The sequence below is a fragment of the Octopus sinensis genome, linkage group LG3 (assembly GCF_006345805.1).
Source record: "Octopus sinensis linkage group LG3, ASM634580v1, whole genome shotgun sequence".
In the NCBI taxonomy this organism is placed as follows: Eukaryota; Metazoa; Mollusca; class Cephalopoda; order Octopoda; family Octopodidae; genus Octopus; species Octopus sinensis.
In genome coordinates, this window is record NC_042999.1 from 36,125,430 (window position 1) to 36,146,811 (window position 21,382).

Consider the following 21,382-nt stretch of genomic DNA (forward strand, 5'->3'; position numbering starts at 1 on the left):
TGAGGCTCGTTTTTTTTTTTTTTTTTTACTTTCAGGGACTACAATATTTCAGCTGTCTTTTATTATTCCTTTCAAGACAAACAGGGTATTATATACAAGGTCAGAGTTGGCTCTTAGTACAAACAGATCAAGCAACTACATAAAGTTTCTCTTGTAGGCTCATATCAATCTCAGTGAAAACATTAGCTGTCACAACAGTGAAAATATTTACACACACATACTCACATATACACAGGGGTGACACATGGCAGTATAGATAAGAGGTTTTCTAAGCAACCATGAGGTTTCAAGTTCAATTCCACTGGATAGCAGCTTAGGTAAGTGTCTTTTACTATAGCCTCAGACTGACCAATACCTTTTAATTAAAATTTGCTAGATACTAACTATATGGAAACCTAACACGTGTGTGTGTGGGACGAGGTGGTGAAGCACGACCTTCGAACTTTAGGCCTCACTGAGGAAATGACCAGCGACCGAGACCTTTGGAAATATGCTGTATGTGAGAAGACCAGGCAGGACAAGTGAGCCCAGCCCACTTGTGCATGCCTTTCCTCCCTTGGACACAAAGACCTGTTGAGGCACCAGCCTCGCCTGGCACCTGTGCGGGTGGCACGTAAAAAGCACCCACTACACTCACGGAGTGGTTGGCGTTAGGAAGGGCATCCAGCTGTAGAAACATTGCCAGATAAGACTGGAGCCTGGTGCAGCCTTCTGGCTTCCCAGATCCCCGGTCGAACCGTCCAACCCATGCTAGCATGGAGAACGGACGTTAAACGATGATGATGATGATGATGAATGGGCAGCAATAATGTTCATGTCCTACAGTTTTGCAGTTTCAACATGCAAATACTAGTGGAGTAAAGTATTTTTACTTGAAAACAAGCAAGAGTTGGTGTCAGGAGAGGCATTTGGCCACAGAACATACTAACTGAAGAAATCTTGTCAAACCATACCAGCATGGGAAAAGCAGGTATAAAAACGATGAAGATGAGGACTTAAAAACTTAAACAACAAAACAGAATTCTGACAAGTCAACTACATTTGGACAAACAGAATATTCCTCAAGATGGTTTCTCTTACAAAACACAACAATATAAAAAAAATACGTAGCTCACCTGGAGTGTGTTCTGGAAAGTGAAGTTAATTTGCGTCCATCAGCTAAAACAGAATTCCGAATACTATCTGGTGAGAGTGGAGCATGCCACTGGACACGTGGAAGTCCAACCAGGCTTTCCTCAGGGGATGGACATTGGGATGTTCCTGTAAGGGAAGTGGATGTTGCCAGAGATAATGGATCACTGGCAGTAGAAAGACCGAGTGGAATATTGACAATAGGTGAACCAGTGAGGGCCTGCGACACGGCTGGATTTAATAACTGAGTAGCAGCCAAGAAAGAGGCAGCTGCCTGAGCAGGTAATGATGGTGTTCCCAAAACCATAGAGTTACACGTTATTGGTCCCATTGAGGGCATACCCGACAACATACTGCTCTGAGTACTGAACAGGCTTTGCCCCATACAAGATGGTGCCATTACCATTTCTGGGTCACTGTCACCCACTATCTGTTGCAATGCAATTGAATGAGGAGAAGGTGTGAGAGGCAGTGGCGGAGCGAGAGAAGAAGGATTGGTGTGATGTGATTGTTGTTGAACAGCAGCAGTGTTATGTGGTAATGGCGGTGGCGGTGGCGGAGGGGGAAGTGGTGGTGGCGGGGGTAATGGCGGTGGAATTCCTTGCCTGGAGGACTGGCAGTTCTGTACTTTGTATGTCAAAGATGCTTTCCGCCTGGATTTAAGCAAGAAACTGTCTTTTTTATTTTGAGGTAAGAGACACCGTTTGGGTGCAGCTATGATTTCCCGGCCACCAACAGCAATTACACTGTCGTCACCATTATCTGAGGTATTTTCTGACCAGTTACCTTCAGAGAGTCCATTAGTGTGGTGTGGGTCAGACACCATATCTTCTATCTCGGCTGGAGGTTCGGACGGCAATACAACGGTCACATCCTCTTTAATCCCTTCCTTCTTCAAGATCTCCTTAGCATTTAATTTCTCCTTCTCCTGCTCTTCCTCTTCCTGTCTCAGCTGCTGAGATTCTTTGTCGCTATTTGAGTATTGAGTACTGCAGATGGCAGTGTCATTGGTAGCATATTTCAGATCTGAGTTACCATGACTAAGCATGGGATGTTGGTTTTCGCCAACACCAAGCTCTTGGGAAGCTGAGGACATGTCAACACCAATGCCATCAGCATCGGTCTGTTCTTGAAGTCGATTCAAGTAACCAAGTCTAATGGAAGACTTCAAGCTAGCAAGGATTGCACGTTTCCTCACTTTCCTAACATAGTCCAATGGGTAGCTATCACTATGGAAACGCATAATGTGCTGACGTAAGTTACGGTATTCGCTGAAACCTTTGCCACATTCTTTGCAATAGCATGGCTTATAGCCAGTATGAATCCTCTCATGACGTTGTAAGGAGAAAAACCTTGTAAACGATTTTCTGCAATATAAACAAACATAACAGCCATTAATCTTTTGATATGAACAACTAAAATCTCTAGAAGGTAACCCTGCCGATGATAGGTTAACATTAGTTTGGTAAAGGTTATTAGAAGAGGAGTCGACCAATGGGGGCTCCTTGGAAGAGTCTCTTTCGAGAACTGGCTCCTTAAATTCAGTATTAAGTGACAATGTTTCATTTGTTTCTTCTGTAGGCAAAGGAGCAGTTTGGCTAATGGGGTTGGGGTTGTGAAAAGGTTCTCCCTGGTCAACCTGAACAGTGTTTCTTGAGGAGGGTAGTCGATGTCTTCGGGAATGGCGAAGCAGCTGAGCTTTGAAGCGAAAGTTGTTGCCACAGATCCCACACTGATAGGTGACCAGATGCCGTTCGTAGTGCAAAGACATGTGGCACTGGAGCTTACTAAGAAAATTGAACAATTTGCCACAGAGGTAGCACTTATATAGAGATGTCTTCAGGCCATTTTCTAAGTTTACACCATCAATTCTTGTGGCAATAATAGTCTCATTTTTAATACTAATTCGATTTTTCCGGAACGGAGATTCTGTGGAAATCACAAGATCCTCCGACTTTTTATTTGAAAGAGAAGCAGCTGGTTTGCTGCCTTCCCGTACAGGAAATACAGGGGTGGCTGATGATGATGTAGTGGTACTGGGTACAAAATAAGCTGGTGGGGATTGCTGGTGAGGGGGTGGAGGATGAGAAGAATGAGAAGATTCAAAATTTGATAGCTTTGCTTCAGCCATAGCCTCAGTGATTTTCTGGTCATTTAAACCAAGGCTTTTAGCAAGCTCCAACTCTGCTTTAAAAGTGGTGGAGGGCTTTACAGCTGTTATGTCATCTGTTCTGACAAAGCTGTTATTGTTGCTGCTTCCACTCGGATTTTGTGTCGGTGTGAGAATTTCTGAAGTTTTGCCTTCACTTAGTAAATCTTTATCTTCCTGCATTTCACCATTGTCAAGATCTGTTATGTGAACAGGGCTGTGTTGCATTGTTAAATCTAGAGTCTCTTTCTCCTGAGTTTTATCATGTAGATGAAAGGTTTTTATTTGAGCCCGAGTTTTCAGGCGGAGGTAACGCTCTTCCAGACCTTGGCTCAGCTCTACGTTGACGCCATGTGCCACCTTCTTATGATACAGCATGCTTCCTTTTGCTTTGAAAGCTTTATTGCAGACCTGAAAAAAAAAAGTTAAGAAACAATTGTTTACAACAAATTCAATACCACCATAAGTATCATAATTCTTTCACAGATACTATATATATGTTGGTGTATAAGATGTGCCTTTTTTTATTTTTACTTTTATATGTAACTTAAAACTGCCATGTATCTAATGTGGTGACATTATGGATGGGAGATACTGAGTATATGAATATATAATGAAATCTTAGATTTGTTTTTTTTCCCACAAAAAAAGCAAGGGTTTGTCCCATGCAAGAGTGCATCTTATAATGGTATACATTTATAGAGGTAAAATCAGTTATAAAAATAAGAAAGATGAGTTAAAGGTCAATACATGATGAACATTTAATATATTTACACAGGATTTGAGGCAAATAGAGAATATTAATTTGAAATGTTTACATTCTTGAAAAGTTTTGGGTTAGATAACGTAATGGCTAAAGGATTAGACATCATTAAATCCAAGTTGTTCCTAAAGTTGCAGATATGTCTATAGGCACTGGTATGGATGTGAAAGCTGCAGGTATGGTAGTGTATAAGAAGTTCACTTTGCAATGTTGTTGTTTCAGGTTCAATCCCACAGTATGGCACATTGGGCAAGTTATGGCCTCAGGCCAACTAGTGCATTAATATGAGTGCAATTTGAAATAAGGAAAATTCAAATTGCAAACAGAGTAACTCCAGTACATTAATACTTCTTCCTATTCTTCATTGCAGGCAAATGATGGGTTCCAAGTAGAAATAATATACCATTAGTGAGTTCTTTATGAAGGAGGAGGGTATAGGCTGTTCAACAGCCACAGAAGGCTACAGATTGTTTATAGAGAAAACACTACTGATAAAAGAATGTGCACAGGTGGATAAAGTTTAAAAAAGGGGAAACCACACACATCTTTAAAAACAAATCTATCAACAATTTGAACAACCTATATCAGTTAATAAAAAGTTATGACCATTTTTTCATTAATCTCAGTTCAACCTTCATATCATACTATGTATATGCATGCTGAGGACTCACCTGTCATAAATACCAGATGAGAGTTCCACAACTTCTTATCAGGCAACTTGCTCTGATGATTTATTTATAGTGATCAAATGTTTGTAATTTACATTAGCTCACTCTCTTTCCATCAAATCGACATTGCCTGTACAGGTGCACAGTGTGCCACACAACGCATCAGTTGTCGAAGTGATCACAGAACAATGTGAAATGAAGTGTTTTGCTCAAGGATATGATACACTGTCCAGCCCAGGAATCGAAACTACGATCTCATGACTAAGTGCAATACCCTAATCATTAGGTCACATGCCCTTACTCATATATGTGTGCACATATGCACACACACATACACACACGCACATATATACACACTCACTGTCATGCATGCATGTACACACATCATTCTTTTATTGTCTTGCCAGCACAATCGTGTGGGAAGGCAATGCAATGCAATGACTATCTTAATGCAGTATATGTTAAGATTTAAGGATTCAGTTACAACTATTTCCCTTCTAAGTTGTCACTGCTCTCTCTTTCTCTGCATCTGTTATGTTTATTCAAGGGTTATGCAAATTTCTAAGTTCAGAAGTGATGATGGTAGTGACAGGGGTTGCATTATATTTGATATGGCATTGTTTTCAAGTAAACACAGTTCTTTTAACCATGGACTTCAAACACTTTCACATACAATATATTTATATTACCATTTCATGCTAGTGCAGTCACCTTTCCTATACACATCATAAAATGGGGGAACATACATAGTCATTTGATGTACTAGAAATAACAGACAAATATCTCTCAAATCACTCTACAATCTCAGAAAATTTTTTTTTTTAATTAGAGGAACATGTTGGGTTATCTAATGTGATAAATTGGTAGATAAGACAGGATGGCTATGACTGGAAGGAGTTTGATTGAAGGTCTGTTCAACTAAGAATGACCTGGGGTCCAAACAACAACAACAAAAGCAGTCAATCAAGCCAATGGGAGAGCTCTTTTCTGATCATCTGACATACTAAAAATATTTATTTATAAAATCACTCAAATCTGACCTTGCTATCTTAAAAAAAAAGGATACATTACACAGTATCCTCTTACATACACCATATATATGCAAAGAGATGGTCACAGCTGGAATACCTTTGATCATTTAAGCCTAACATGGGACAAAAGAACAACAACCAATGTCATTAATGCCTAGTTACTTTCTGACTAATTGAAAAGTTTCATGTAAAATTCTACAGCAGTTTCAATGGATCATAAACTAATTTACTCAAACTTTAACAATTTCTCTCATTAACCTCCCTCGTCAGTCGTCAACATACATCCTCTATGTGTGTGTGTGTTTCATGTCCAGTTTTGTATGCTTGCAACAGTTGAATGGAGTTTACTGAGGAAGTTTTTTTACAGCAAGATATCCTTCCTGTCACTAACTCTAACTTGTTTCCAAGCAAGGTAATATTTCTCCATGTCCAGATATACTTTCACAGAAAATTGGGTATGAATCTCATCATCATCATCATCGTTTAACGTCCGATCTGGCAGTGTTTCTACAGTTGGATGCCCTTCCTAACGCCAACCACTCCGTGAGTGTAGTGGGTGCTTTTTACGTGCCACCACGCCAAATACACAGATTCACATAGAATTCTCACATGATGAGCTTCTTTCACTTTCTGAGTACCAAATCCACTCACAAGGTTTTAGTCAACCTGGGACTCTTGCAGAAGGCACTTGCTTAAGGTACCATGCAGTGAAACTGAACCCAAAACCACGTGGCTGGGAAACAAACTGTAAAGTTCCAGTCAAATTGGACTTTACAATAAATATAACTTTACATTCAGCATTGAATCACCTAATCGGTTAAATGTTCCAGTGCTATCATTAAACCATCTTTAAATTAACCTTAACGCATACACACTCATGTATAACACACACACATACATGCAAAAGCACATTAAAAAGAATGAGTGGGATCCTTTATTGGCAAGAAATATAACAGTTCCTGGAAATTTTTCTACCCCCACAACATTCTAACCACACCCATTATTCTATCATTAGCCGTTTCCAGGTCTAATTATATCACATACATAGCAATATTTATCTAATATTTCAAGCAAGTTCTCCATTGCAGTTCATGATTTTTCAGTTTATTTTGCAGTGTTAGCTACATGAATGTATCTAGTTAACTTCTCAGTCTGCTGAAAAATCCCCATTCTTACTGAATCCTTTTCTACTTAATTTACTGCAAACTGCACAAAGACATCTTTTTCTTGTTAACAACTCCCTCTCTCTCTTTCGGAGAGGCACTGAGCAGCTATACGCACACATACACACACGGCAGTAACTTCCACCTACCGAATTCAATCACAAAGCTCCGGTCGGCTCGGGGCTATAGTGGAAGACACCTACCCAAAGTGCCACGCAGTGGGACTGAACCCGAAACCATGTAGCTAGGAAGCAAGCTCCCTAACCACACAGCCATGCCCGCATTTAGATATTGATTTTGTTCATGCCCTTTTCTCAAATGTATCAGCAATGTAAAGGAAAACGGTTACAAATAAGATTTAAATGATGTTTAGATGTCAAGTGTGGAGAGAGAGAGAGAGAGAGAGAAGAGAGGAAAAGGAGGAAGTGAGGGAAAGAGCAAGAGAGGAAGGGAGAGAAAAGATTAGTTAAAGAACTGAACACACCTCACACTGAAATGGCTTTTCTCCAGAATGAACCATCAAATGTCTTTTCAAGTCACTAGGTTTGGGAAACACCTTGCCACATTGGCGACATGAGCGCCGGGACAGTATTGATTTACGGCGCCCTGGCCCTCTCGGTCTTCCGCGTGTGGCATGTTCCGTTGGTAAGGATGTTTTCCACATCACAGAGTTCATACTACTCTCTGTATTTGCATCGTTACCATCTTCTTTTACTGGACATGAATAATTGATAATCGCCTGTGACACATGGGGGGGTCTACCCCGAGGTCGTGTACCTAGAGCTGACCGCCGGTTTGCAAGTCTTGATTTGGTATGTTTACTTGATACTCCGGCAGAAGCAGTGCTGGCTTCTGCATCGGGGACGGCAGATAAATAAGCATTGTTAGATTTTTTCCTTAACGTCAAGCGGCTTGTCTTTGAACTGGAACCTTGTTTACAAGACTTCAATAGACTTGATGTTAACGAACTCGACTTGTTTTCCAGCTGGTTGTCCAGACCAGTTTTAGCTCGAAGCCGTCGCGTTTTCCACTCTTTGGCAAACTCCGAAGACTTTTTGGCACCAGGATTAAAACCTTCGGAAACGCTGTGATGTTTGATATATTGGTGATACTGTAAGCTGCGTTTGGCCTTGAAAGATTTCTTACATACCTGCAAAAGCAAATTTCACATCAACATTAAAACAATTTGCTTATTCTTTCAGATAAACTGATGCATATCGACTAAAATTACCAATTAGTATCAAAACATTCAACTTAAAACTCTTGCTACCACTTTATAAACATTATGGAATGCTAGTTTTAATATTTCTATATTTCTTCACTGGATATAACTATCTAATTTCTTACAGGTAAAAAAAAAAAGAAATACTATACAGGGTATGTCTTCTCTGTAGGCAATGAGCCTCTCACATACGAAGGGTCTCTATGGTAATTATAAAAAATAGTTATAAATTAAGGTATATTTTGCTATTCCTTTGCTTCCTACTTTAAAATATGCTTTTCCAAGTAAAAAAAAAAATGTGTATTCAGGAGGCTAGCAGCTTTTGGAAGAGTTTTTACACCAGAATATTATCTAGCTGAAGGTTCAAATGGTTTGATGTTATCAGATTGTCAGCTTCACTATATGAAATCTAGAACAGTGAATTAGAAAACTCTAACTCTGTTACAGTTCATGGATTCAATTCATCACTGTGCAGGTTAAACACAGAAGTTGAGGTTAACAGTCTTCTAAATGCTTATTATTCAATTAATGTCTCTTAGAAAAAGAAACGCATTAGTTATAACACTCCATATTTAGCTTCGTATTCAGGCTGACAATATGCTCTCATAGAGAAATGTTCCTGATATTATAATATTATAACACATCTTTCCATGGTTAATCTTTGATGATAATAATTATATATAAAAACAAAACAAAAAAAAAACCACACCTATTACTTTTATTGTTGTCTACAACACATTTACATAAATGTTTTTCATAAAATTGCAATCCTAATCAGATGTAAATAACTATTTGCATTTAATTATTGGTCACAAAAAATGAAAAAAGCAAAAAAAATGACCATGTCACTTATATAAATGAATTACAGAGATGAAAGACAAAGTGTTAATACTGGTAGGATATGTACTCAGAACAATGAAGTATCAAAGCTTAGCCGATATTAAATAAACTACTAAAGAAGCTCCATTAATGTCTGTCATTACACTTTAAATATGCACTTGTTTCATAGCATTTTGTTTTGTTTTGAGGGAAAATGCTTGATATAAAGACAGTAGTTGTCCAAACATCCTTATAATCACTCTTTGTATTAACTTTAACATGGTTAGTACTAATTAGTAAAATTCTTAACTGAATAACAACAATAAATTCATCTGAAAAATTACATTGAGGGATCCTCTTCTTTGCATCACTGTTGTCACAAGCAAGTGACTTTTATTGGGAAGAGCAAAGAAAATGAAAACTCATTACCAGTTTATGCCGGCACGTAAAATGCACCAATCCGACCGTGGCCGATGCCAGCCTCGCCTGGCTCCAGTGCAGGTGGCACGTAAAAAGCACCCACTACACTCGCGGAGTGGTTGGCATTAGGAAGGGCATCCAGCTGTAGAAACATTGCCAGATAAGACCAGAGCCTGGTGCAGCCTTCTGGCTTCCCAGATCCCCGGTTGAACCGTCCAACCCATGCTAGCATGGAGAACAGACATTAAACGATGATGATGATGATGAAGGGTTGCTAAAAAAACGTATCAATAAACACTCCTGGTACACCCAGGCTGATTCATCAGCCCAAGTGATACAAGCTGATAGGATTTTGAGGTCAATCCATTGGTCCAATGGAACAAATGTTGTGAATGGTTGGTTTTGAAATGTAAAAGTTAATCAGAGATCGTCTTTCAGTAGATGTATCTCAATAGAAAAAATAATTTTGGTCTTTTTGGCTACACATACCGAGACACAGTGTCCCAAATGGGTTAAATTACAAACACACCAGCAATTTTCTGGAATCCTTAGTTCCACACCTATGCCAAGTGTCAAATTAACTGTTTTGTTATATTAGAAGAGGTCACAAAACAGTAATTCTGAGCTAAATTCCTAGAAGGCTGCTACCATATCATTTATAACTTTTCCACTACTCTGTGACATGCATTTGTTTATTCACTAGAAGCCTGTTATAAAGCCGGAAACATTCTTCCAACCCTTCAGCTATATAATATGAAATATTTAAAACAAGATCTAATGCTATGCACTAACCTCTTAACCATTGGGTCCCACTGAGCCTTGTCTTGAAACATTATTGTGAAAAGATTTATATTTTCATCTTTCATGCAGGAACAATGTATTCTCCACAGTAAACCTAAGTTATCTATTAACCTGCACTTGAGAGTCCCTAGGGGATTAGCATGCGGTGTTTGGTTTAGTTTTAAATATTTGTGTCTTTACAGTTAGGTGAGAGGAAGAGTGTTTCTGCCTTTATGATATGTTACTAATAAACAAATGTGTATCATGAATGCTTGGTAGTAAAAATATTATAATGGTTGTAGGAAATTTAAATATCCTCATGTAATTACGTTTAGATTAAAAGGGGGTGCTGGACATTCAGTAGCTAGACAATCAGCTGATACCTTAATTTTCTTGACTTCACTGATAAAGAGTTAATAGGAATGCATCCAACTATAAACAAAAATATTGATACAAAAATATGCAAATGTTTGAATTTACAACAACAAAATTTCAGCCATAATAGCAATGGAAATTACAGCAACAAAAGGAATCTGTATTGAAGGTTGGTAACAATAATGGCATAATAGAGTGGTGTATGCAAGCAAAATAGAAATAATCTAAAATATTTGGGAATGATTACTGAAGAGGAACTTGCTTAATCCTTTAGCATTTAAACTGGCTATATCCAGCCCAAATATTCTTCTTATTTTATGTTCAAACTGGCCATATCCAGCCTCTCACACCTACCCAACATTTGTCATTCTAAACATAAGCAGTCATATCACTGAAATCTGAAAGCTACAAGATAATACATGAGTAGCTCAAAATAATGTGAATATATAAACATTACATTTGACAGAATAAGCTGAATGCTAAAGGGTTAATGACAATTAAAGCCAACCCCAGTTTCCTTGAAGGATTAAATTTGAGAAGATTAAAGGGGCAAAAATTTATCAAGCAAAAAATTTTGTTGGAAACAAGCACTTTGACAAATATGAAATGGAAAAAAGAATTTTAAACTCCTTGTCAATAGGATCTGAATACAGGACAGTCTTTGAAATACTTGGTGACTGGACAAGAGATGAGTTGAATAGTTAACTGATTCTCTGTACTAGTATAATGTCCACAGCAACTTGGTGAGGTTAGTATTTAGCAAGAGAAACAAGAACAAGGAGTGAGTTTTACAGGGTTAAAGTTCTGAGTAGAAAGTATTTAGTAAGAGTTTGTAGGGTGTAATGACATAGAGATGACTAACAGAGCAAAGGATAATTAGGTACTTTGGATGGAAACGGTATACAGCTTATTTGTTCAGAATAACAGAGGTTACTGTAATAAAATATACTGTAACAAAACAGGACAAAAGATGAAACAGTATGTCTGTAGGTTAGTGGCTGGAAAATGGTGAGAAAATCTTTGCCAATCAGGAAGATACCTTTTCAGATTTAGTAAATGATGATGATGATAGTGGTGGTGAGGTGATGGTGGTGATGGCAGTGGTGTGGTAGTAATAGCAGTAGTAGGAAATGTGGAATGTTGTACAACATAATCTCAGTAAAAAAATTTTAAAGCCAGGTGAAGGCATAGTCATGTGGTAAGAAGTTTGCTTTCTAACTACATGGTTCTGTGTTCAGTCTTACTGCATGGCACTTAGGCAAGAGTCTTTTGCTATAGCCTCTGGCCAGCCAAAGCCTGTCTGTGTGTGTATATCCACTGCCACCACCATCACTTGACAACTGGTGTCGGTCTGTTTACATCCCCCAAAGTTTAAAGATTTGGCAAAAAGAGATCGATAGAATAAGTACCAGGCTTTAAAAAAGATACTGGAGTCAATTTGTTTCATTAAACCCATTAAGGCAGTGTGGAGGCGCAATGGCCCAGTGGTTAGGGCAGCGGACTCGCAGTCGGAGGATAACGGTTTTTGATTCCCAGACTAGGTGTTGTGTGTGTTTATTGAGCGAAAACACCTAAAAGCTGCACAAGGCTCCAACAGGGGGTGGTGGCGACCTCTGTTGTACTCTTTCGCCCCAACTTTCTCGCACTGTTTCTTGAGTAACGCTGTGATGGACTGGCGTCCCGTCCAGCTGGGGGGGAACACATATACCATAGAAACTGGGCCCATGAACCTGGCTAGGCTTGAAAAGGATGCATAAATAAATAAAGGCAATGCCCCAGTATGGCCACAGTCTAACAACCGAAACAAGTTAAAAAAGAGAAATCACTCCAAAAAGTAAGATAGATGAAGAAATGAAATAGCTCAACAAAACTTAGAATCTAACAATCTATAAACCAATCTTAAACCTTGCATGTAAAGTGAAAGGAGCTCAAATCAAATTAAAGAATAGCATGTAGTAGAGAAATGAATCTGTGAACTATCAGAACTAATAACATTTCTAATAAAATCTGATAAATATTAATAACCGTTCTATTTTCTTTTAAGAAATTTAATGCTTCCTCATTATAAATAGAGTTCATAGAAAAGATAACTCACCTCACAAGCAAACGGCTTTTCTCCCGTGTGCTTGCGGACATGTCGTGTTAAATCTGCTGGACTCTTCTTCACAATGCCACAGTATGGACAAGTGCGGTCCTGTGAAGACAGGCCGAAGCTTACATCCACCCCTAAGGACGATTCTGTTGATTTCTGGGCATTTAAGCGACAATTTCGTAAACTTCGTCGCAGTTGTCGTGCACCGCTTTCGGTACTTTTCGGATCACATGAAAGCAGTTTCGATTCTTGTTCACTTGTTTTCTTATCATATTTATCACGATTTTTCACATTCTTATCACAGTTTTTAGCAACAGTCTTGACAGCTTCATCAGCTAGAGAGGAACCTTCTACTATTGTATCACTATCACTGGTGTCTGCTTTTCTGAGGGAATCATCCTCATCGTCAGTAGCAGTTGGCTCTTCAACTCTCTCATTCTGGGTGGAGTTGTCTTTAGACTTACGGCTGGTAGACTCTAAAGAACTTTGTTCTAGTGAAACACCTTCATCTGAAAACAGAGAGAATATAGAGATGCTCAGAAATATAAAAATATACTGAAACACTTTATAAATGACAACAACAACAACAATAATAATAATAATAATAACAATAATAATAATAATAATAATAATAATAATAATAATAATAATAATGATAATAATCCTTTCTACTATAGGCACAAGGCCTGGATTTTTGTAGGGAGGAGGACAATTGATCACATCGACCCCAGTACTTGACTGGTATTTAATTTATTGGCCTTGAAAGGATGAAAGGCAAAGTCGACTGGTGGAATTTGAATTTAGAATGTAGTGACAGATGAAGTACCACGAAGCATTTCACCCAGCGTGCTAACAATTCTGCTACCTTGCCACCTTAATGATAATGATAATAATAATGACAAAGATAATAGTTTCTGATTTAGAGACAAGGCCAACTATTTTGAGGAGAGAGGATTAGTCAATATCATTGACTCCAGTACTTGACTAGTACTTTATTTTATTAACCCCAATAAGATGGAAGCAAAGTTGATCTTGGTGAGATCAAAACTAAGAACAAATAAAAGCATTTGATGATGATAATACATGGTTTCAAATTTTGGCCCAAGGTTTGCAAGTTTATGGGGAGGGGGTGAGTCAATTACATCAACCCCAGTGCTCAACTGCTATTTATTTTATTGACCCTGAAAGGTTGGATGGCTTGATAGGAGCTGGCAAGGCCAGGGGCCACACCAGGTTCTATAGTCTGTTTTGGCTTGGTTTCTACAGCTGGATGCCCTTCCTAACACCAACCACATCAGAATGTACTGAGTAGTTTTTACATGGCACCAGCACCAATGCTTTTTACATGGCACCTTGGATATCAATTCTTTGAGGTGGATGAGTCTTCTTGAGTACAGCAATGTACCACACACCTGTCTTTTATCATTTCCTTTGTAAGGCACGATATTTTGGAAATGACAAAGGACTGAGAAAAAAATACTAGAGAACTCTTGAAATACTTTCCATGTCTCAGGAGACCTCCAGATAAAAAAATTAATATGTACTTTCATTAATTTTTCGTAAAGTTAAATTTCCCAAGTAATTTAACAAAACATAAAATTGTCTTTGAAAGGTTTGGCACTGCTAAATCTATCAAATATTACAAAAAATGGTTTAAGAAATTTCATCTTTACTGAGACCTTGTTAAATCTAAATTTCCCGACAATTCCCTATCAAGACTTCATTTCTTTTCCATTAGGGTCTCTTACTCATGCCAGGATTTCCCAACATGAAGGAATATGTTGAGCTTGTAATAATAAAATTATGAACACAGAATTAAACACATAAATTATTCACAAATGCATTTGTTATTTAAGTTATTTATTGGGTTTTTTTTGTTTGTTTTTATGGAACCCCTAAATACTTCTTACAAAATCCTAGGGTTCTAAAATTTTGCAAGAGTTGGAAATCACTAATTACTGAGATTTTATCAAAGCATGCAAATAATTATATTTCACAAAGTACAATATGAAAGTTGTCAGTGGTAGTGATAGTGGTGGTTAAGGGTCTGAAAGGAAACAGGGTAGAGAGATACACTCAAGGAGTAAGAGAAGTGAGTAAAAAAAAAAATAGATATAGAAAGAAAGGAGGAAGCCAAATCTGATTCATCTCATACTCTACAATCTTAAAATACACACACACACACACACACACTGGATAAGGTAGTTTTAGATACATTGTACCTGAAACAAAATAAATCAAAAACAAAACAGGAGATGGACTCGAATGGGATGACTTTCATCAAAGGTCCACTTGACCGGGGTTGAGATGGGGCTAAACAACATTGGTTTTGTAAAGGGAAAGAAACTAGCAGTGCGAAACAGCATATATGTGTGTGTGTTTGTGTGTGAGTGTGTAGTTGAAATTTACAGAAAAGCAAAAGATGAAGACAGGTGTATAAACGTGAAACGGATGTGTTAGTTTAACGCTCAGGAAGGTGAGAAAATCTTTTACATTTCAAGCCTATGCTCTCCAGCAGAAAGGAACACGAGGAAATAAAGAGAGAGAGAATAAAAAATCTTTTGGAGCTAGCGGTCAATCATATATATATATATATATATATATATATATATATATATATGATGCTGGTGTGTTTACGTCCCCGTCACTTAGCGGTTCGGCAAAAGAGACCGACAGAATAAGTACTGGGCTTACAAAGAATAAGTTCCGGGGTCGATTTGCTCGACTAAAGGCGGTGCTCCAGCATGGCCGCAGTCAAATGACTGAAACAACTAAAAGAGTAAAAGAGTAATATATAGTTGCTCACTACATTTACAGTCCTTACAGTTAGAGACTCATGGTGGTAAGTGGATAAGAGTAGATATAGTGTTTCAGAGATCAAGGTTGATAGCTATAGTTACAGGGGATTTAAAAAAAAAAGAAAAACATTAGAAACAGGTAGTGGTCAGTGTTGTCAAAAATTATTCACTGGAGTATTTGACAATCTAGGATTGTCCCTTCCTCTGAGAGAGATAACACAACAGCTCTTCCTACTACTACTACTACTACTACTAAGTCAAAGTGAATGGAGTTGTCATTTTTGGCAATGAGGGTTCAGTTGTCTCTATCAACTCAATTGCCAGCTGGCTGAATTAGCAAGTGAGTAGCTGAGTATTTCAGATGGACATGTGTAGCTTTAATGTTATTCTAAGGCAGAATCAGTATAATACTGTGTACGACAAGACTGTATTGTTGAATTACTAGTACAATCCATCCAATGGGCTTCCACAAAGGATTTGTCCAACCATTTTCACTCACAAGGAAATAGCAAAAGATACTTGCCTGAGATGCCATATGGTGAATGGCGAACCTCATGTTTGCAGGCTATACTTTTTAACTATTCAATTATACTGCAGCTGTATTACTACTACCACATCACTACTTCAGTATGTAATATTATTTTAATTATAAACCTGAGTTTAAAGAACTTAAATACATAAACAACATCTCCCAAATATATACGGTAATACTTTTCCATAAGAATTGGTAACAGGAAGGGCATCCAGCCTCAATGAAAGTATGGAAAAGTGGACATTAAAATGGTGACAATGGTTTTTTTAAACAATTTCAAATAAAGGAAGCACATACCAATGTTATTTTGCATATTTTTGAACTAATGTCGAACAAATAACAGAAACTAACAAAGTCTTCTAAATTAAGTTACATCATTAACAACTATATAATGCAATAATGCTGCTAACAGTTCTGTATGGTAGTGAAACATGAAGAGTGTCAGCAAAGGTGGCCATGAAGCTGGATATGTCCTACCAACAATGTCTACAGAAGATCTTCAAAGTCATTTGGCAAGATATAATTACAAACGTGGATATTATTCTCAGAAGCAAATCCTAGCCCCTACAAAACATTAGGACACCACATTGGTTTTGCTTGGCAGATCACAATTTACACTTGCCAACTATTCAACATATGACACACAAAAACTGCAATGACATGGGCACCAAAAACAGAAAAACAAGGGTCAGCCCCAAAATACATAGAGATGGATAGCCCAGGAAGACCTCAAATACACAAGAACCAGTTGGACAAGACATCAAAAAAAGAAAAACAGATGAAGAGCCAACCCAAGAACACCAGGAGCTGGATAGTCCATGAAGACCTCAGTTGCACAAGAACCAGTTGCAGAAGAGCAAAAAGAATTATAGCATACTGGCCACACAGGATGAATCTTGCTGTCTTCTGCATCTCACAAAAAGCCTAATTAGTAGACGTATACATTGTATATCATTATATCCAAAGAGTTCAAAAGGAAAAGAATTAGCATTCTATTTAACAAAATACTTTAAATTTTTCAATTTACTTTTGATTTTTAACAATTATAATTGAAAAAATATATATACAAAACCATAGTTATCAACCTTATCTCTAGGGTGAGCAAAAATCTACCTCCTGATAGTAAAGTAGACCTGTTTGGGAATCCCTTTTGTAAGGTATTGTGTGACATAGTCTGGAACTAAGAATAATATATTTAAAGAATATATTTGTTGTTGTTTAGCTACAGATCAGTCTTGATTGGATTTTAGATAGTGTATCTAGGAGTATATAACAATATACCTTCGTGATTTAAGGGAGATTTGACTGCTGTATCTGGCAAGTTGAGCAATGGGAATAGAAGCTCCTTCGCTGGTTCATAGGAAATATTGTTTGTTAACACTGGCGAAATATAAAGATATAGACTACATAATGTTGTCTGGCTGCAACAATAAATAGCAAAATAACCTATTTCTCTTTATGAAGTTTGACAGTTTACCAATTAGACTAACTTCATTATTTGGTAAAATAATGAAAATGAATGGATTTTTACTCCATCAATGTGAAACAGTTATTACAATTAATGAAATGAATCAGTTGAAGAAATTAAGTTTTAGCTTCCATATATTGTAGGTCCAAAAACCACAGACCTAATAATAAAACAATGTTACATTCTGATAAGAAAGTTTCAATTTAAAGAGCAATGCTAAAGTTTCAACTGATATTTGTTAGTTGTGTTTAACATGTAACAAAGGTCTGGTGCTAGATGTAAGCATTTACTTTGATGAGAATATGGGAAAAGAGTTTATTGAAAATAAACGTGACTCCATGTGAAATTGAGGAAGATATACAAACAGCACCAGGAGAGCCATATTTATTCTGAAGATCACATTACTAATTTGCAATGGTTTTTCTTCAATTGTCTTGACTCAGAATTTTCATCTGATTTAGGTCTACTTTCATTCTCACCCATTTCAATGCTAACCAGATTCACATTCTTTTCACAATACCAAGCACAAAATATTGATTTTGAAGAGATGAGTACACAGACAATAAAAGTGGTCCCTAGTATATTACTGTTGAGAGTTTCAGTTATGACTAGGATATCAAATAGCTGTCTGTGAAGATCTAAAACTTTCTACTACATCACTAGCACTGCATTATGCCAACACACTAACACTCGAAAAGAAAAGAAAAAGAAAAAATAGCACAAGCCAGGTTGCTGTAAATTGATACCATAAATAAAGCTTATTTTGTTACAAACAACAGGAACATTCTACCATAGACCCAACACGTGTACTTATTGGCTTCTAATACTTAAACAAAATCCTACAGTTTGGAAAGCATCTTGGATACATTACATGAAGACAAGGTCTTCTGTGTTGACTTGGCAATTAAATAAGACTCTTCTTCATGGTTGGCACTCACAATCAAGTATGAATTGGTAGAAGTATTTTTTCTTTTTTAATATATACAGTGAAAGAACTTTAGAGATGTTTTGCTCCTTTTTGGGATTACAGACCAAAGGTGCTTGCATAAACCTGACCACAGGTATTGTAGAATACTATTGGCCAACCTGGTGTAGAGAATCTTGCTCTAGCCTTTTCTCTTCTTTCTTCTTGTTCCATCCAGTTCAATGCCACAACATTTATTTCTGCCACTGTTTGCAGTCAGTTGCTGTTTACTCCCATGCAGTCACAATCAAGCCACTCATTTCATTGGAATGTTGTTTGATGACATCTTAATAACAGAGTTTCAGACTCCGCTTTGATAGCTTCTGCATATTTTTCATGGAATTCACTCATATCATATTACAGATAATATATTATCAAATGTAAATGGTGAAAGGTAAAATGAAATTTACTGCAAGTTATAATAAGAATTGTGGCATATCCAGCTTGTTAGAATTTGAACCACCACCCACCTACACATCATAGTGAACCCTTCTTGGTTCTATTGCTGGCCACCATACAGTAAAAACGTAAGTATGGAGAAGATTCTAGGGAACCAATGCTCTAGGAAGAAAGGACTGAGTATAGTGATTAGTGCAGGGCTGATGGGGGAGGTTAGATGCAATAAAGGAGATGAAAAGTGGAAAGTAAGCTGTGAGTTACAAGATCAGCTAACTAATAGGAATAGAGGCTATTATAGTAGTGATAGAAAAGACAGAGAGAAGGAACAGCACACCTGTGGGCTTGAACCTGGCATGTGCCTGTTAACAGAAAAATAACTAAGACTCTACTCTCATTAAAGAAGTGGCTATGCCCAAAATAGATATCATATGTGGCAGATATATATGAATACTTAGCAGTAAAATACACATGAAATTAATTCCTTCAGGTAGTCAGAAAGCTTTCTAGAATTAGCCAATAGATTTTATTACCTAGGTGATCTAATTAACAATGGAGCATTCTGAAAACAAAGCTGACAGAATAAGGATCACCATCATCAGCATCAACAACTGGATGTTACTATCTTGAGTCTTAGGAGTCATAGGGCCAGTTACCTAGTTTCCATGCTATGTAAGTGACCGAGATCATATTTCCTCTGAACAGGATGCCAGTTAGTTGCACAGATACTAATTTACAGCTGTTTACAGCAATTTAGAGCTGACTGGACTGGAGCAAGATGAAATGAAGATTTTTGCTCAAGAAAACAATGCACTGTCGAAGAATTGAAACCATGATCTTGTGATCATGAGTGCAAAGCTCTATCCAGTAAATGATGTGCCTTCATTTCAGAATAAGAATGGGCAGCTGCTAGCAACAAAAGGCTTCTCTCTCAAAGTGAAGGGTAGATGGTATGATGATTGTGCAGAGTGCAGTAGATTTGCAAAATGCTGGAAAGAAATAAAGCAGGCATAATCTTCTAGGTGTAGAATACATGATTGATGGAGCACAAATGGGCTGAAGGGGAAACTGGATATGATAGAAATCCTATGTGGTATGCAAAAGAGGAGACTGTGCTGGTATAGCTGTCTTGATGTATATGGAGGATGTCAGTTGAATAAAGAAGTGTTCGAGTGTTCAAAGCAGACAGAACTCGAGGAAGACGGAGATGAAGGGAGACGTGATGAAGCGTTGAAGACTGATCTCAAGATCTTGAACTTTATGAGAATGACAAAAGAACCATAACAAGTGACAAAACACGGTACTGGAGAGAACACCACCCAACCTATGCAAGGATGAGAAAAGAATTGAATGTATAAATGATGGCGGGTGAGTGTTGATAAAAAGTTGGAATAATATGTCCATACTGAGTTTCTGCAATGAACCATTTTTGCTACATTCTTTCTCTCCTCGCCCCACCATTATCTCTTCTACCTCTCACTAACATCCACCACTGATTTGCATACTATCACCCCTTGCTCTCCTTTTCTCTTTCTCCTCTCCTGTATTTTACACCTTCTATCACACATTACTGACATCCCATCACAATCCCCCACCTCTCTCTCTCTCTCTCCCACTCCCATTTCTTTTCCCATCATCTTGATTTCCTACTCTTACTGTCTTTCCCCCCCACCCGTAGTAAATTCTTAGCCAAATACCTATTTGTTGGAGATGTTTAATATTTACACTTAAATCTCTCTCCTCCTTGCTTGTCACTAGACCGTCTCTTTACCAAGAACCATTCATGTAGCTGTTAATTACTCCTTTCTCTATCACCCTCTCACTTGTTTCACTCTAGTTCTCTTATATTACCCTCACACTATGGTCCTCTTGTTCTCCTCTTGTAAGGGAAAGGAATGAGTGAAGGAAGAGAGATGAATGGAGACAACACAGATAGAAAAGGTTTTATTTAGTCTTGCCAGGGGTGACATGGGGTAACCTCTCTGTTGCCTGTGAATGAACAGAGACATCACAGGACAGAAAGGACTCTTTAAGTCTTATGTGAGATAAAACAATTTCTCTAATGATGGTGCAACAATAAAATGCACTTAACAAGTTCTGTAATGTGGTTGGGTACAGGACGAGCAACCAGCCATATAAACTATACCAAAAAGTGTAACATACAAACAAGATTTAGTCCTTGGCTCAGTTGGGACAGTAACTCTAAATGTGATCTGACTTGGTCGTAACGACCTATCCACCATATGCTAACAGTGGAGGCGCAATGGCCCAGTGGTTAGGGCAGCGGATTCGCGGTCCTAGGATCGTGGTTTCGATTCCCAGACCGGGCGTTGTGAGTGTTTATTGAGCGAAAACACCTAAAGCTCCACGAGGCTCCGGCAGGGGATGGTGGTGATCCCTGCTGTACTCTTTCACCACAACTTTCTCTCACTCTTACTTCCTGTTTCTGCTGTACCTGTATTTCAAAGGGCTGGCCTTGTCACTCTCTGTGTCACGCTGAATATCCCCGAGAACTACGTTAAGGGTACACGTGTCTGTGGAGTGCTCAGCCACTTACACGTTAATTTCACGAGCAGGCTGTTCCGTTGATTCAGATCAACCGGAACCCTCG

At 38.0% G+C, this 21,382-nt stretch overlaps 1 protein-coding gene across 7 annotated transcripts in view; it reads right to left on the reverse strand.

Moving 5' to 3' along the window:
- Window positions 1-21,382, reverse strand: part of LOC115209715 (zinc finger protein 236) — a 217,776-nt gene that overhangs the window by 27,296 nt on the left and 169,098 nt on the right. For all 7 annotated transcript variants that reach the window (XM_029778209.2, XM_029778206.2, XM_029778210.2 and 4 more), the window contains 3 exons: window positions 12,617-13,122; window positions 7,390-8,055; window positions 1,116-3,691 (listed from right to left, as the gene is read on the reverse strand). In XM_029778209.2, coding sequence (XP_029634069.1) covers window positions 1,116-3,691; window positions 7,390-8,055; window positions 12,617-13,122 — 3,748 coding nt within the window. The remainder of the gene's footprint in view (window positions 1-1,115; window positions 3,692-7,389; window positions 8,056-12,616; window positions 13,123-21,382) is intronic.